This window comes from Bos javanicus, chromosome 8 (genome assembly GCF_032452875.1).
Source record: "Bos javanicus breed banteng chromosome 8, ARS-OSU_banteng_1.0, whole genome shotgun sequence".
NCBI classification, from domain to species: domain Eukaryota; kingdom Metazoa; phylum Chordata; class Mammalia; order Artiodactyla; family Bovidae; genus Bos; species Bos javanicus.
This window is the reverse complement of record NC_083875.1, coordinates 30557673-30576854: the sequence shown is the minus strand read 5'-3', so window position 1 is coordinate 30576854 and position 19182 is coordinate 30557673. Positions and strand designations below refer to the sequence as shown.

General features: G+C 35.6%; 1 protein-coding gene across 10 annotated transcripts in view; it reads right to left on the bottom strand.

Moving 5' to 3' along the window:
• NFIB (nuclear factor I B) overlaps nucleotides 1–19182 on the bottom strand; it is a 257521-nt gene that overhangs the window by 57493 nt on the left and 180846 nt on the right. For all 10 annotated transcript variants that reach the window (XM_061425270.1, XM_061425278.1, XM_061425269.1 and 7 more), the window contains exons 4-6: nucleotides 15624–15692; nucleotides 9233–9353; nucleotides 6306–6424 (exon numbers count right to left, since the gene is read on the bottom strand). In XM_061425270.1, the coding sequence (XP_061281254.1) occupies nucleotides 6306–6424; nucleotides 9233–9353; nucleotides 15624–15692 (309 nt within the window). The remainder of the gene's footprint in view (nucleotides 1–6305; nucleotides 6425–9232; nucleotides 9354–15623; nucleotides 15693–19182) is intronic.

Sequence of the window (19182 nt, the reverse complement as noted above, 5' to 3'; positions counted from 1 at the left end):
AAAATAAACTTAAATAGGAAATCAGTGCATAATGGATTTGAAATAAAACCTTTTTCCATTTCAAGAAACTTTTTAGGGCACTCTATGAACATGAAGCACACTGTATCCCATGGGTTTTCCACACCCCTAATTTAGGCTGTGTTCCCCCAATCTAGAGGCGCAGCATCACACACAGCAAGTTATTTTTTTCAAACCAATTATCCATGGTGGCTTTTCTGCAAAATGCTGTATTTTCAAATTATTAAGGCTCCAGGGAACAGAAGTTGAGTATCACTTCCCACTTATAAGTAGTATTGTCTCTTCTAACATGTACACAGGTTGTGCTCCATCCAAAACACGTCAAAAGAGCACACACATCTGTCAAGTAGTAGTCAGTATAAGGATTCTGATGAAAGCCTCACCAACAACGTACTGTTTTCCTTTCTGTTTGAAAGATATTCATAATGAGATTTTTCTTTTTTCTTTTTTTACTTTAGTTCTCTAAAGAGGATCTTTATTATCAGTATATTAATCAATTGTGTAATTATATGACAATTTATAATTAGATTTCTTTTTTTATTTTTTTTTAGATTTTATTTTTAAACTTTACAATATTGTACTGGTTTTGTGGTTGAAGAAGATGAAAAAGACTGTGATGAAGGCATCGCCAGGGTTTGCCTTCTAATAACATGATGATATATGGAGATTCACTGCAAGTTCTATAAGAACTATAAGTTCTTGATTTTCAGTATTTTTTTTAATAATAAGCTGAACAACAACAATGAAAAAAACGCTTTAAAATTGTGCTTAAACAACATGTATCCCTCAAGATCACTTGTATCTTTGATTTTAATTCAAAATCTGATATTTGAACATTTCATATTTAATCCTTGTGATACAAACTCTAGGGATGTAAGGAATTGTTGCTGTTCTATCTGGCCCCCAAAGCAAACTTAAACATTCAGGAGACTATTAAGCTGTTTCCTTGCATTTTTCTAGGACATCACTAAATGTTAGTAGTTATTCAACTATTTGTGAAAGCTGCTCATTCACCTACTTCTACTGTTAGAAACTTGAGAGTTTATCATTTGTCAGACTGTAGTTTGGGCTAGAGCACTGTTTTTTAAAGTTTTGAATGTATGATGGATTCTCCCTATAGATTCTTAGATGGTGAGAAAAAGGGTTCTAAGGTCACAAACTTAATAAACATATTCTGTCAATATCCACTCAGAGATATTCATATTCACAGCAGACAGTAGCATATTAAATACTCTACAAAATGATTTATGAATAAGAAAGTTTAAAGTTTTGTATAAATAAAATTTTCCAATCTTAGTTGAATGTTCTTATATCTAGGAGATATATTAACATTCTTTAAACTTGAATTAAGAAAGGCTAGTCTCTGATTCTGGTTCTATCGGTGTCACCACATTCTACTGACTGTTATTTATTTCCTGTACTTGATTAAATGCATGATACTAAGCTGGCATTATTACTCTTTAGCCCTGAGTGTTCCCTTGAGGCCGTTGGCTTAATTCATTGGATATTTAATACATATCCTTATAGAACTCTATAAAATGCAAATTGAAATTGAGCACAACATATAAGACTCTATTACTAAACAGAACCTTTGCAAATTTATCACAAATAAATCTCTAGGGTTTGGAAACATATTACAACTTCAAAAAACCTAGCTGAAGAGACTTATTTGTATGACAGAACTGTAACTTTTTTAAGCAGTGTTTTTTTCTAGTACCTACAACAAGTAGACCACTACGCCTGAAGACTGACTGTTTGAGAGTCCAGTATAAATTTTTAAACTGCTCTTAAAATTGTGATTACATACCAATATACCTCTAAGTAGTGCTAGTTTTTGCCAATATACCAATTTATTGATTTTTGTGTAAGATTTATTTCTCATAATGCTCAAAAGTAAGATGGTCATGCAGACCGCTTCTTCATAATCTGATTTACATTATTCTCTGTGAAGCATATTTTTCATAAATAATAAAAATAAATAATTATAAATAATAAAAAATTATTTATCTGCTTCTGCAATTCTAATAAACCGCTGATTCATCTAAGCCTGAATATAAAACTCCTAAAACACTACTTAATAGACATTTAGTGATATAGTAAAAGTATTTGTAATATATAGCTGGGCTTTATAAATGGAAAATTTAACAGCTTCTCAGTCTGATAAGTATTTGAACAACTAGTAATCTTAGGTAAAATTTTTAGTCTGTTAAATTTCTGGCCTTGAAAATACTACAAGCTTGAGTCCCAAGAAAGCAACTTAAATTAGAGGAAAAACTCAGACCTGTCTCTATTTTTCCTATTACATCATAAGTTACAAAGGACTAGTTTAATGATTTCAAGGGAATTATATCAACAAGGAATTTAGTCTATGAGTTGGCTCAGGTGGAAGAAATTTCAGGTACACAAGTTCTCGGATGGAATATTTTGTGAGGTTAACTATTAGAATAATAAAAGAAACTTTCAACAAGCAAATTGATACACTGACCCAGTTCAATTAATTTAACTATTAAAATCTAAAATGATGAAAAGCAGTATTCAAGAAACTAACTTGTCAATAGCGGTAAAAGCAGTCACGCAGTTTAAGACTAGGAAATTCAAAACAGAAACCAAGCAAGAAAAAAATATTCTAGAATATAGGAAAACAGTGTAAGAGCAGCTGTACATCCCTTTGTTACTGCCCCAGTTTTCTTTTTTCTTCCTTTATATATAAAAGAATACAAAGCTAAAACATAAATATTCTCTAATATAGATGCTGCTGCTGCTGCTAAGTCGCTTCAGTCGTGTCTGACTCTTTGTGACCCCACAGACGGCAGCCCATCAGGCTCCCCGTCCCTGGGATTCTCCAGGCAAGAACACTGGAGTGGGTTGCCATTTCCTTCTCCAATGCATGAAAGGGAAAAGTGAAAGTGAAGTCACTCAGTTGTGTCCGACTCTTAGCGACCCCATGGACTGCAGCCTACCAGGCTCCTCCATTCATGGGATTTTCCAGGCAAGAGTACTGGAGTGGGTTGCCATTGCCTTCTCTGAATATAGATGCTAGCAAATTTAATTTCTGCACTGTTTATCAGAAGAAAATAAAGCAAATTATAAAGTTTCCTACAAAATGTTTAACACTATTAAGCACTGTTCAGTTTTAAAATGTTCTATATTCTACAAAACTAAAAATTACAATGATTTTATGAAATGTAACTTTTTTGCATTCTGGAAGACAAAAAATATAACTTTGTAATATGCTAAAATAAAAACACTTTTCATTAACTTGTTAAAATTACAAGACCATTTCTCATTGCATGAATTTAGATCTTATAAAGTTCTGCCTAATTCTGAAATGAGGATAATCATTTAGTTACACTATATCCTTTATTTTTATCTACCTGGAATAAATCTCAAAGGTTTAGGTTTGTGGTTCAGATTATAAGGAAAGGTGGAATGACACATACTGTCCATAATTTTACTATCTTTGATTCACATAGTTCACTCACTTTTGTTAAGGACTATGGCAAGTGTAGATTTTAGTGCAAAATTGAACAGAATGAGGCAGATGCAGGAAATAATTAACAGTAAATTTTAAACATTTCTGCCAATTATAAACACAAGTATATTTTAAGCGACCAGTAAGTAGTCACTGAATACTAATTAGTACAGGGTTTTTAGACATGTACTAAAGCCATTACAATTTCAAGTGGTACTCAATATGCCCTTTAGAATACTCCCTGCAAGACGACAGGCAAGTGTGACTAAAGAACATGTGAAGATGGACAAGAACAACCATGAGGCATTTTATTTTGCAAATCTGAAGAAAGCAATTTTCACCGAACAAAAGGACTGCATTTGGTTTAGGAAATTTATAAAGATAGTACTATCCTGCCCTCGTGTTTTCATTACAGTTGATGTCTTCTTCCCACAGTGGCTTATTGTGCACATTACAAAATCTTCAGGGTCTCAGAATTAAAGTGACACACATTTTTTTGAAGCATGTGTGAAAATGAATCATTCTTCCTTACTCTTAATATAATATGCCTTTACAGACTTCTCCAATAATTCTAGTCATCTTGACAAAAGAAAATCACCAAGACAATACAATGATTTTACAAAGAGAAAGAATGACAGTTTCCCTTTTACTTTTCAAAAATGTTTTACAATATGATTTGAAATTGGCTTTATTCAACAGGCTGAAAGAGGAAGCAACTCTTACAGAGTGACACTGTCTGTAATAAAGAACACCTACACTTCTGCACAACACATTCATTGCCACACATTCACAATGTTATTGTTATTACCATTAGAATCTTTTCCAGAACAATTTTCTGATGAGGAAAACATGGCTTTGTTTAGAAAAAGCTGACAATGTCAGCAAAACAAGTAATAAAATATAAAGGGTTGAGGGTTTTGCTTTTATTCTTACTTCTGCAAGTCTGATGAAGGCCCTGTTATTTCTGGCCTTTGCTAATGAGACTGGTGTTTCGCCTATCGGTGGTCCACGTAGCCAACAAACATCTATTTGCCTCTGCTGAGCCCCAAGTGTTGCACAGGGTTCCTAGGCTCTGAATACACAGTAGCCAAAACAGATAAAGTCTCTGTCCTCACAATGCAGACAGATTCAGACAATTAATCCCATAAGCAAATACGGAACAACATACTACGAGTACAGTGAGGGAACAATACTAGGTTTCAAACTGAAATTCCTCAATTTAGGCTGGGACATGAAAAATGACCAAGAATTTGCCAGATGAAGAGTCAGAAGAGGAGCGTTCCAGAGGGCATGGCTTATATGAAGGTCTTGGGTGTTACACTTCCAAATCTAAACAAAGCAGCAGGCTCGAGTGCGAGAAGGAAGCAGACAGCCCCCGCTGAGACTGGAGCAGTGGTCAGAGGCCAGAGGACCAAGAAGATCTGTGAATCGTGTGAGGGAATCCTGCTTCTCTCCTAAGAGAAGCAGGACGTAACTGCAGCAGGGGAGTGATATGACGTTATGTTTTAAAAGATGGTTCTGTCTACAGAATAGACTGGGGAGGTGGGGTAGGATCTCTGAGCCCAAACTCTTCAGCTGATTTTCAAATCCTTCCTTAAAATGACGGCCCATTATTTCCATTCACACAAACAGCCTCCAGCCACAGGGCACACACACGGCCATTCGGCAACTCACTTCCCCACCTCAGTGCTTGCCTGGGCTTTTGTCTTCATCCACCCTGCCCCCTGCTTTTTTAGTTAAAATCTCAGCATGCTAAAGGAGACCCACCCGGCTCCACCTGACTCAATGTCAATTCCTCTGTGAAGACTATTTCACCATTCTTTAAATCCTATGGCACTCAGTAGAAAAACATGGAGCAGCAGAAAGGGAATCCTGAATTTTGGCTTTAACTGCTAAGCTTCAGGGCTATTTGGTTTCCTGAGATTACTGGACATGCAACTCCTCAATCCTCAGATACACTCGCCCAAGTTATGGACTGAAAACCACTTTTTTTTTTTACATTTTTAATTAAATGGAGAATTTTAAAGACAATTTTCAAATACACTTTGTTCTGCTCTATAAGTCATTTTTGCACACATACCAACAAAGACTGTTACCTAATCTTTGTTTCCATGTTTAATAATCTCCCTCTAACCGTGGCAAAAAGGCATGAGTATACCTGATGAAATATATTTAACCCAGTAGACTTTAAGAAAGAAAAAGAGCAAAGTATGAATGTAGAGAGTCAAAGAATACCTATTTCTGATATTTATATTTTTTCCTAGAGCTGCCCTAGAGTTAGGTTATAGTTTCATCTAGAAGAAATAACTAGATTGACTCAGACACCAAGTGTCTAACATCACACTTATATTTATTGTTCACGTTGTACCTACTTCCAAAAGAAAGCATGGTTTCCTTTAAACGAGAACTTTCAGTAACTGGCACCTGAGAACCGCTTAAAGTTTGGCTCCACCTTAAAATACCCCATATTAAGAGGAACAAACTGATCTGACTGAATTAGAATTTATGTCTGCTATAATCCAACCAACTAATATGGCCACACCATCATCAGTCACACACATACTGAGGTTTCTAAAAGATTATTCTAAAAAAAAAAGAAAAAAGTTCAATTTCAAGAAACAAATAAATATATGGGAATTTTGTAACTTCAATAACATTTGATCAGTACATGACCTTAAAAATAATTGTACTGCAATCATTTCATGAAGAAATATAACCCATATTGATTCAATTATGAAATTTTGACTAAATGAAACTTATGGAAGGAGCTGACATTTTCCTCCACCGTCCCTAGAGGCAACTCCTTTTTACTCACCTTGATCTCTTTCGTGCCATGTTCGACTTCCAGCAGCTGGTGAATTCGGAGAGGGATAAAAGTCTCCTGTAGGACTTGGTTCCATATTTTCATCTATGGATATGGTTTTGGGTCTTTTGCTGTTAAAATATGACAACAGTTAATGGGAATTCTAGGAAGATGTGTAGCACCTGAAAGTTTATAATCTAAGAATATTCTTACTGGAGAAATTTCCACAAACACAAGTAATAATATCCCAGAAATAATGGTGAGTATTCAAGACATCAACAGGAGTAGCAAACATTTTCAGTTTTATGTATCATTTATTATAACAGAGTAGAACTGTATTTGTGTAATGAATAGGATGTTTCTTATATTTACCTTTTGAAATATATTTCCAGTAGTAAAATACTATTTTTGGTAGTTAAAAAGTGAATTCTTAATGTGATATGTTTACTAACTTAAAAACTGTTATTAAGATTGCACCTAACTCATAATTATTATCAATATTAATAACATTCATTTGTACGGCACTTGCCATTAACAATGTAATCCTTTCATATGAATTCACAGATAAGTAAGGTCCATAACCTTTCTAAGCTCAATTTAATTATCTGTAAAATGGAAACAATAAAACATTGCTCAAAGGGGAATTGTAGGGAGGATTAAATGAGTTATTAAATATAAAGCTCATACATTTAGTGGCTGGCACTTATTAAATAGTAATTATTAGTAGTAACCCTATAATTAATAATATTAAATATTTATAGTACTTGTCTGATTATAAACTGTTTCATATATTCTAATTTACCTTTTCCTTAAAAAATACAGTTGTTGATCCTTTACTCTTAAGGTCAACCATGAAAATCATCATCGCCAAATTCAAACCCAATGGTATACTTCCAAAATAATATATTTTAATAAACAAAACATGGTTTTATCACAATAACTAAGAAAAATGAATATTTAGAGCCATGATTAAAAATCTATTCTATGCCACATGCCATATTGCTTAATACATGCCTTCATATATCTCCACCAATATTGTATTAAACAATTAGTTATGAATATGAAAATGGATATTGTTTCCTTAAATTAAAAAAAAAAAATCCTTATTCACACCCATGCAGGTAAAAACTAAAAAAAGGAAATCTTCTGAATAAACTTGAGGTTGTGATAAAAAACCTAATGTCGTAGCATTTCAGAGTTGTACCTGACTTTAGAAGCCACATACATAATCCAATCCTCCATTTTATTACAAGTAGGGAGACAAATTTGAAGAGAATCAATTGTCCTGAGTATGTTAATTGTAGCAGCCTGACTTCCTAGACTGTACTCTTTCAAAATCCTGGAAACATGTGCATGTCTGGGTATACTCATAGATACATTTGTGATTAAGATTTGACTCACAACTCCCAAACTATTAACATTATGTAGAAGATGGCAATTTCTATTAGTGCTAAATCACAGTGAGAATAAATAGTAGATATTTAGTTTCTTTCTAGGGTATCTAAAATTAGAATGCATTTTTTAACCCCTCCTTCAATCTAATTCTTTCATCTGTGAATCAACAGTAAATACAGGAAAACTTGAAATGAGGGAGAAAAGATTTTCATAAGGAAATAAAAGATAAATGTTTTTTAAAACTTTTTTATTCTAAATGACATAGTATTGTATTTAATACTGAATAATCATGAGGAAAGAGCCAGGTGGATGATACCGATCCATCATATAAAATAAAAATATTACTATTCACATTTTAAATTTAGAAAAATCAAAGCATTCTAAACAAATTACCATATCACAGACAATTTTAATAATAAACCTAAATACTTGCTATGAAATCTTACTATAGGAAAACAGTTTGACCATAAACGACACACAATTAAATTAGCTAATAAATGTACAGATGTGCACAGCCCCATAATCAATCCAAATGCAATTAATTTTTGTTACTGAGACTAGCATAGGAAAATGGTTATCCAGATTTTTTTATTTTTTAAAAATTGATATTATAAAATACATGTTTTGCTCTGAAATTCATGTAGGATCTTTTATCTGATCATGGGTATTTTTAATGCTCTGAAAGTGAGATTGGTCTTTCTGTATTGAAGATTCAACCTCCAGAAAACCCAATAAAGCTACAATATCTGCTTATCTTGCCTTCTCGTTCACTCAGCCCTCTTCTATCATTCTATAGTAAAGGAACATATCATGAAATTCTAATGTACAATAACTTTCCAAGCTAATTTTCCCTCATTTAAATAGAAGATTTCCTTTTAAACTCCTGAAGGTTACAATTAGAAGGTCGAGAGAGAAAAATGAGAATGTCAGCAGAGAACCAAAAGACAAAGTCACCTCACTGTAGCTCTTTCCCAACTGGTTCAGCCAAATCTCAGAGCAGGTAATACTTTCACTGGTAACTAAAAGTTAACTAAATTATTCAAAGAGCATCAATTGAAGAACTTGGCAAACCTGTGGCCTAGAATAAGGCCTTTTAAAGTTAAATAAATGACACATTTTATTTTTCACTTCATTATCCCCAGTTTGGACATGGTATTAGGATAAAAGTTGGGTGGATCAGTCCTAAACCAGGGCAACATCATTTTTAAGGTCACCAAAATTTTAAGGTCACCAAGAATTACATGACTTGTGAAATTACAATACTTCATAGAAGATAAAAATCATATTAATACATTTTCATAGTTCCCTTGTCCCCCCACCCCCAAAATGATTGTTTAAAATGCTCTGAACAACAATTACACTTAACTTTCAAATTTCAAAATAAGTTCAACCAAGAAAGAGTAAAACTCTGTCAAAAATCAGCAAAGAATGTTGAGCTTTTTGTTTTATTTCCACACTGTTTACCGACAAACCTATGTGCACGTCTCCCTATCTACCTATTTGCATACCAGACTGAGAAGAAAAGCAGTTCCTCTTTGAGTTACCTGCTTGGTGGAGAAGACAAAGACCTCTGAAGATTGACCCCCGAGTTCATGTCATGATAGTATGGTTGGCTTGGGATTTCTCCAATTGGAAAGTTGACTCCAGTTCCCTGGGTTATGGGCGCTGAGGAATAAAACAACAAAAAGAGCATTGGGAGTGGCATTTACTATTGTCATCTCTATTCAGTTATAATAATCTCATATTTTCCATGCCTCTGGGCAAGGATGAGAGGAATTCTCTTTACCTTAAGACTCTAGTATCAACCGTCCATTGGTTAAGACTTGCAAACATCCTCACTATGCCAGTGTTCACGTGTGGAAACTCAAGGCACTAAGACGGCCATCACTGGTTACCCCTTCCTCTGCTCGCACTGCCCAAGCTTCTTCATTCAGTCCTTACTGTTAGCCGTCACTACATCTGCCATCCCACTGGTCTATGGATGCTCCACAGGGCACAACACATGCTGATTATTGCTCAGGACAAAGCAAGGCCCTTTGTACTAACTCAGCTCTTAAAAATCAAATTATTGTTAAATAAAAATTAAAATTAAATTAAATCAAATTAAAATAGTTCCATAAAAAGATTGTTTTATAATAATATTAACATTAATATTAAAGTACATTAGAGATCATATTTCTAATATTTGATATAAAAATAATTATTGTATTAGGACAAGTATATAAGTAAAATTGACAAATATGAAATAAAAGTCAAGATTTCTTTTTCCAAAATACATATTCGGTTTCATATATGAATAGGAAGTACAGTTTTACTTTATGTCTTGTTTTTTAAAAAGTTGATATGCTCAACTTCATAAGTCATTTAAAATATACTCATGGAGTTTTATACTTTAAGGTATAAATCAAAAAGTCTTTTTGAGTTTGCTGATATATTGTGAACTAAGATTTTTGATGTAAGTATTGGTTGTCATACCATGGGTTACAGCTTTCTAAATTTTTAAAATTGGTTTCTAAACTTCTTGAATAAATCTTTCAGGCAGCATGTTGTGTTAGAATGAGGAGAGTACTGGGAAATAGACAGACAACATTTTAACTCCTTCTGCCATTTATGTGCTATAAACCTCAGTTTCCTGAACTATAAAATGAGAATTATAATAAGCTATCACATATGACTATTTTGAGGATGAAATGAGGTAAGGAGTGATAAAAGTCTATCATGATGCCTAGTGGATAACAGATACTCAACAAGTATGAGTTCCCTTTTCTTGCTTTCTCCCCCAAAACTCTTCCCTGGCAACCTACAGTGGTTAGCAAAGATGAAACGGTCCAAAAACCTATGAAAAGCAGTAAATAGGTACAAATGAATGGTACAAACGAATCTATCCACTGAAGGTCTGTGCAATCAACAAGTTACTGTATCCATTACTGACAGGTGCTGAAAGGGACACAAACCAGTCTAAGATACAAGATAGTTCCTGTCCTTAATAAGACACATGGGGCAACAAGCTGGGTAAACAGAACACTCATGAAAAGCACAGAAATACAAGCATCATGCAGATTATAGTGAAACTTCCACAAGAACGACATGATCAACAAACGCTATAGGATTTCAAGGGAAGAAGAATCCGATATAAGCTTGAATGGTCCAAGAAATCTGCAGAAAGCCACAGCTGGCCCAGAGCTCTAGAGGATGAGGCGGGTACTCAAAGGAAGTTACTCTAAATAGCAGTTGCTAAAAGAGCAAGGTCATGGGCAGAGATGACATGCAAGGTGGAGACCAGCCAGGTTGGTGTCAAAGGACAATGATTAAGAATAAATTCTATTTCTTCACCTGTTTTCACCAGGCCTTCAAGATCATCAATGAGGGAAAGTGTATCCTAGCCCATGGCAACAAAACTCTAGAGCCTCTGAGATTCACACTACAACAGAGAGTCCACTTAATCTTCCCCTTTCTCCAAACTAACCTCATGTTGAGTATAAAATTCCAAAGGGACCGTTGATTTTCAAGGGATTTTCCTTACCTAGAATTTTCAATAGACATCTGAAATGTGTTCACTATCAGTTGAATTGTATTTCAGTATCAGGCAGGCCAAGACTAACAACGTATTTTTTAAGAAAATGTGATTAGAGGGTACACGCTTTATTGCAGAGAAATAATCAAGGAATATACAATGGATAGCTCTATTAAAAATTAAGTCAAAATAAATTAATACATACAAGATTAGTCTCAGCTCTAAAGATCTGCAGTTTCTGCCCGCTGTTAGGTTGTTCATATTACATAATATGATTTAGCCTCATTTTATATAAAAAATACTAGTTTTCAATGTATAACTATGCCTATTGGCTTCAGTTCTTTGGACAGTTAAAATGTAGTTGCTTGTTGTGGCTTGAGGTACACCAGAGGTTAAAAAAATGCAAGGTAAGAAATCCCACAATAACCACATGCTTTAAAGTTTATTATTAGAATCATGTTCTACGTGACATTGGAAAGCAGAGTAGTGCTGGAAGGAGGCATTTGAGGGGTTCAGTGAAAGTAAAACAATCTGTTTGGCTTTCGATGGTAATAATGGATACAATTCAAAGAACTGAGTTACCAACAGGAAACTTACATGTTATATCTTATATCAATTAGCTGCAATTTATTAAGCTCATGCAATATTTAGACAAAGATTTGTAGTTCCTATTTAATAAACATATGGCATGACAGTCAACACAGATTGCTTGACCATAAGCATACTAGGTATAATTTATAGGAAAATGACAATTACAGATCTTTGGAAATATTATTTTTTTTTCTAAATTTTGTACCAGAAGGATTATTTCAAAATATCAAGGAAGCAACACAAATAATTTATTTACAAATATTGTATGATCTCACTTATACATGGAATCTAAACAAACAAAAAACAAGCTCATAGAAAAGTTTACTAGAGGTGGGTATTAGTGGGGAGGGAGAATTGGAGGAAGTTAGCACAAAATGTACAAACTTCTAGTTATAAAATAAATAGATACTGGGGATGTAATGTACAAAACAATGACTATAGCTAATGTAGCATATATATATATATATATATATATATATATATATATAAAGCAGTTAAGAGAGTAGATCCTAAGAGTTCTCATCACAAGGAAATAACATTTTCTCTTTTTCTCTTTTTTAACAGCTGCATGACTGCATGAGATGATAGACATTAACTAAACTTACTACGGTATTTCACAGTATATGTCAGTCAAGCAATTATGCTATATACCTTAAAATTATACAGTGCTACATGTCAACTAAGTCTCATTAAAACTGGGGCAGGGGTGTGTGGACAAGATGGAAAGTAAAGCTTTAGTCATGGCTTAAGAAAAACAAAACAAAAGCATTTTGTCTACAGATTTACACACAAGCAATGTAAAATTTAGTGTAGATTTTGACACTAAACGGGAGATTACAGAAATTAAAGTAGATTAATAATGAACACGGCCAAATTCTAAAACAGCACATGCACAAAATTTATCTAATGACAAAGTGTGTAAGAACTGCAAGTCCCAGCAGATATGCCTATTTAAAAGCCTCGGGAAAAACTTATATCAGATGCAAAGATCATTGTTAGCACCTCTCCCAGAGAGCAGCAAGGGGCCTTAAGGCTGCAAATCATGTTTAAGAGGCTGCCAATACCCTCTTAGAAACCAAGCTCAGAAGAACCTCAGATTCTAAGGGTTAGAGGGCAACCCTTAATCTCTCTTATTGTTCTCCTCACTCCAAAAGCTGATCCTAAATCAACTTTTAAGATGGAGATAATATCGTTCACCAGAAAGATCACTATCCTAAAATTGAACAACTTCATTAGCTAAAGTCAACATTCACATTAGAGGGTCATACCAGAGTAAAACCCCAGAGGACAGAAACCATTAACATATCGTAAACCCTCAAGAAGTCAGAATTCGTGATGTACAGCAAAAGGGTTGTGCTGAAGTTGATGTTTACTTAGCAAAACCTATTTCATAAACAATGAAGTTCAATTGTATAAATAAGGTTATAATGTGGATATATTAAACACTTAGGAGAATAACTTCTCAAGCATTTCAGAGACACCTATTTACATATGGGATAGAAAATGTTTGCTGAATTAATTAGCTAATGAATGAATATAGATAATTAACATACTAATTACAAATCAGTAATGTTTGTTATAACAGATAACTTAAAAATCTCTAAGAGATGAGAGTGTGATTTAAGAAAGAATGAATGATGTATGTTAAATTTACCTCACTTCTGAACTGTTATAGAAATACATTTTTTAAGTTTCAAATTCAGATTTCTCACAGTATCAATCTTCTCACAGTATCAATCTGGGTTTTTATAAGTTCTCATATGGCTCTCCCATAGCGTCTAACATAATGTTACCTCTGCTGCTGCTGCTGTTAAGTCACTTCAGTCGTGTCCAACTCTGTGTGATCCCATAGACGGCAGCCCACCAGGCTCCCCCATCCCTGGGATTCTCCAGGCAAGAACACTGGAGTGGGTTGCCATTTCCTTCTCCAATGCTACCTCTGCTAAGTCGCCTCAGTCGTGTCCGACTCTGTGCGACCCCATAGACGGCAGCCCACCAGGTTCCCCCATCCCTGGGATTCTCCAGGCAAGAACACTGAAGTGGGTTGCCATTTCCTTCTCCAATGCATGAAAGTGAAAAGTGAAAGTGAAGTCGCTCAATCATGTCTGACTCCTAGGGACCCCACGGACTGCAGCCCACCAGGCTCCTCCATCCATGGGATTTGCCAGGCAAGAGTACTGGAGTGGGGTGTCATTGCCTTCTCCAATGTTACCTCTAATGAGGAACTAATAATATTTTCTGACAGATAACGCTATTATCCTTTTAAGAAGGATAGAAGTATAAAACTGAGAAAATTACAAATTTAAACAAATAATTTCATAAAGTCTCATAACTGTAGCAGCATAGCCTCTCTGCTAAAGAGCAACACACACACACACAAACACAACTACCCACCTTCAAATACTCCCTTCCTTACACAATGCCATTAAGTGGTAGTAAGTCACTCAGGCACGTTCCTTTCCAAATTAAAAATAAACATAAAAAGTTCAAATATTGCAGTCTTAGCACAACACGTATTGATCAGGAAAAACACAGACGTCTCATGGCCTTGGTCAATGAAGTAGACCACCAAAATCCTCTTGCCTAGCAAACATGAATCCAAAAGATACAGGGACACAGGATATGAAGTTTTGGTCACTTACACTACTCCTTAGTCAACAGATGAAGGCAGAAGTATTTGGGGCATAATATTTATCCACTGCAGAATTATGTCAGAAAGGATGCTACTAAAGTCTTAAATGTTTATTCACAGAACTCTCTGAAACACAGGCTAGGTGCACTAGTCTCTTCAGAAGTCTGTATTTGAGAAACTACAGTTCCAAAGACAAAGTCACCTATGGCACTGGAGACTACTTCACTGAATGCCAGGTGAAGTACTACCTACACTTAGCCTCAGTAACTCATTTTTTTTTATTCTTTTTGGATCATCATAATTCTTGTTCATGACCTCTGAATTTGACCCAAGTGAAAAACACAGCTTAAACAGGGACCAGAGTGGCCCTACATCATCTGAATAAACCATTTCAAACTGTGACACTCCCTATCAAAACGTCAGGTGAAAATACAGCCATCAAAGGTACATAAATAAGCTAAATCAAAGAAGAGAGCAAGTAGAAATGAGTCACTCCCTTCAGCATAATCAATGAGATAAGAACAGCCTCTTACATATATCTGCAGACACCGTAATAACAACTAAAAGAGGTGATCAAGAAAACTTCCTCCTTGCTTAGTTAGCTGACCAGGTACACTTACTTGAGAAAATTCTCCTCCAGGCTGCCAAGAATGGTGTCTCAGGTGAGGTGGCCAGTGAAAACAATTTGACATTGTTTTCGATAACAATGCTTTCTATCTATATCCAACTACAATCTGCAAAGTTAATTTCTGCATCCCTCTACACTCTGCCTGTTAGCGTGTATATCCTGTACATCTCCAAGCCCCCACCAAAATGTTAGCAAAATGAAAAAGCACTTATCTACAGGAAACTTATGTGGGTTATCATAACAACACTGAGTACATTTAATTAATCACACTTCCTTTGATATAAATGACCATCTATGGTCACAGAGTGAACAGTGAATTAAATGAATACCAACAACACAGCAAGCAGAACAAACCCCAAATTATTTTTGTACTACAAAAAGTACGGATTTAAATGCAAATATTTCAGAAAGCCAGACAAATTAACTTCATTTGTGAAATCAAAAAGTTAGAGATTTTAAAGCTCAAATTACCCTAATACACAGTTCTTTTCATACTGTATTTCATTTTCAAAATACAAAATATTTTAAGTCATACTGTATAATTAAATAATAAGCAAAGAGTTTACTTACTTCTAGATACCCTCACAAGTTCTGATACATTGAAGACTCCAGATTTTACAAAACTATCCTCAAGGTATCCTGAAAATAAACATCAAGAAGAAAGAGATCAACATAAGCAGGAAGCAAATAAATGATTTAACACTAGAATTCACTCAAGTGTTTCAAAACAAAGGTTAGACTAAAAACCAAGTATGCTTACAACAAAGACACATAAAAACAAAATGCTTATGAAATGCAAACTGAGTCTTTTAAAACAAAAGTTTACAGTTTAGAAGCTAAATAATCTCTCAGAAAGAAATTTTAACTTTCCAAGTGTACAAGGCAATTGGTATGGTTTTATTTGCCATGGCTCATGCATAGGGAATGAAGGTTTAGGGGCCCTTGGCCAGTAGCACCTGGTAGACTAAAGTCCAATCATTTAAAAAAAAAGAAAGAAAGAAAAAGGAAAACCACAACCACAATTAGCACCTTGTTGGAATTACTTCAAAGATCTCTGGAAACCACTGTTCTTTAACAAATCCTTCCCTGAGTAAAGAAAAGTGAGTTGCTGTTACCAGCCGTCCCACCTTTGTTCCTGTCCTGAATCACACAAAAGCAGAACTGGTACACAGAGCAAATACTTCACACGGACCTATTTCCGTGCACCTTTAATATACCTCACACAATTTCACTGCTTTCTCACCCTGCTGCCACTCCCTGGTACTCCATTTCAAAAACAGGATCCTTTTTTCTGGCAAACAGTGGTGAGGCCAGACCTCCAGGAATGCCTCCTGACCCTTCAGGGACCTCCACTGGTCAGGAGCCAGAGTCAAACGGATTCCTGGCTGGCCTAGCTCTGCCCAGGACTGGAAATGGAACTCTCAGCGACTGCCGTGTCCCCAGGTTCTAGCCAATGAGAAGGAAGTTTAATGGTGGTGAGGAGGGGATGAACAGCTCAGGTAGATGGAATACGGCTTCTCATTCCATCTACCTGCTGCCCCAGGGAGAGAATAAGTGTGAAAATCCTCAGTATTCAAATGCTTCCAGGAAAAAACTCTAAATTCCAAGAAATGGCAATTTGATCCAATGCTGCAGAACACTTTGGGGCTGACTGAGAGGTTGATTTAGTTTAGGAAAGACAGGCATGAGTGGTTTAGCAACATGGTCCACTCACGTCGAAGAACTGGGCTTTGACTCCTGACTACACTGTGCCACCATGGCATCCTGGAATAATTAATCATGATAATAATGAACTTATAGAAATTTATAATAATAATTGTCCTGGAACATTAGACTCTTTGTGCCTCAGAGTTTCCATTCATATATTAAAGATAATATCAATAAAATTAGCTACCTTACAGAGTTATGCATAAGTGAGATAAAACTATAAAATGCAGAGTAGGCACAGATTAAACATCACCAATAAATTAGGACTGGCTCATGGAGGCAACAATCATGCACACACTGAAATATTCACACTGAATTCCAGTCTCAAGATAACTATAAATAATCATTTAGAAACTTTACCAGAATGAGAGTCACCACCCTACTTTTTAACCATACATAGCATGAAAAGACAGAAAATCATTTACTTAGTACATATACATCACTGTTGGGAATAAACAGAGGAGCTGTGTATGTCTGAAGGCTGTTTGAACACTGTTTTATATCCATCCATTCACCTTCTTTAGAAAAAGAATAAAAGAATGAGAAGAAATTATGAGATCTCAGCTGGTGATAAAACTCAGGTCTCATATTAAATCATTACTTTAAAAAAGATATACATTTTTAAGAGGATATAAGAACTAAATGTCCCCACTTAATGCAGCTCTATTTTAAGAAACGCCTACTTCTTGAGCAATTAATTTTCTGTCAGGGTGAATTCATTTCAGTGATTATTGAGAAACTTTCAGATAGATACCATTGTACAAAGTGCTAAAAGCCATTGAGACACAAAAGGACATCAACTCCCGGTCTGTGGTTGGAGACAAAGACAGTTTTAATTTCTGACAGGTTATTATTATTGTTTTTGTTGCTCTAAAGTATAATAGCTTACACTGTACTTTATGTATAGTAAACATTTTACTTATGACAAGTACATTAAATATAGAGACTTTACTTATCATGATGACAGCCCATGTGCTTAACCAATCAGACAAGGTTATTCGCTCTGTAAAGGCCCACCCTCATGTCATTCTCACATAGCTGCCTCTGATCAGAAGGCCCTCTATCCACACTCAACTCTCAGCCTTCCGTGTCCAGCTCAGCCACTGCCTGCTCCATAAACTGCTTCTCCACCCTCCTCTCCCAACCCCTATGCCAACTAAAATTGATCTCTTTTTCTATATTCACATAGCACCTGGTTTGTACTTACTTTACATCACTTTGTACATTCAAGTTTTCCAAGATAACTGTTTTCAAGTCTTGTGTTTTTTCTTATTTGGGGGAGTGACTGGGTTTTGTCCATCTGCTTCTCCCCTAACAACTAAGTCAGAGCCCACATATAAGGCAATGGCACCCCACTCCAGTACTCTTGCCTGGAAAATCTCATGGGTGGAGAAGCCTGGTAGGCTGCAGTCCATGGGGTCGCTAAGAGTTGGACACGACTGAGCGACTTCACTTTGACTTTTCACTCTCATGCATTGGAGAAGGAAATGGCAACCCACTCCAGTGTTGTTGCCTGGAGAATCCCAGGGACGGGGGAGCCTGGTGGGCCGCTGTCTGTGGGGTTGCACAGAGTCGGACACGACTGAAGTGACTTAGCAGCAGCAGCATACACTAACCAGTAAACGCTTGCAGAAAAAAACTGTAAAATTCAACTTTTTGAAACATGGTCACAAATGCATACCTTAATAATTTTATAACAATGAAGATAAAGATAGCTTAAGACTGAAGGATAATTTTACTGATTCTTGTTATTCCCTGGAATTTGTTTGCCTAGGAGTTTATTTAAGTTATTGGGCAGGATGGGAAAGTGTAATGATTACAGGCAGATTATATCTCTAACTTTGTTGTGTAACTAATGTACAACTTTAGGCATTTAGTATAAAATAACTACCAAGGCACTAGGAGTGTTCAAACAGCTCACAGATATTTGCAAATTGACGAAAGAGTAAATAAATGGTAAATATTTCAATTTATATAAATTATTCCATGTGTACCTGAATGCTGGGAAAGATTGAGGGCAGGAGAAGAACAGAGTGACAGATTACGAGATGGTTGGATGGCATCACTGACTCAAGGGACATGAATCTAAGCAAACTCTGGGAGATAGTGAAGGACAGGGAAGCCCAGGGTGCTGCAATCTATGCGGTCACAAAGAGGCAGATACAACTTAGTGACTGAACAATACAGGCTAACATTTCAATATATAGATATTATCTGAAGTTCATTTCCTTATTACTCCAGAGTAGTCAGGACTCTATTTGCTTCTTAGTTATGCTCTGCTGCTGCTGCTAAGTCGCTTCAGTCGTGTCTGACTCTGTGCGACCCCAAAGACGGCAGCCCACCAGGCTCCGCCATCCCTGGGATTCTCCAGGCAAGAACACTGGAGTGGGTTGCCATTTCCTTCTCCAATGCATGAAAGTGA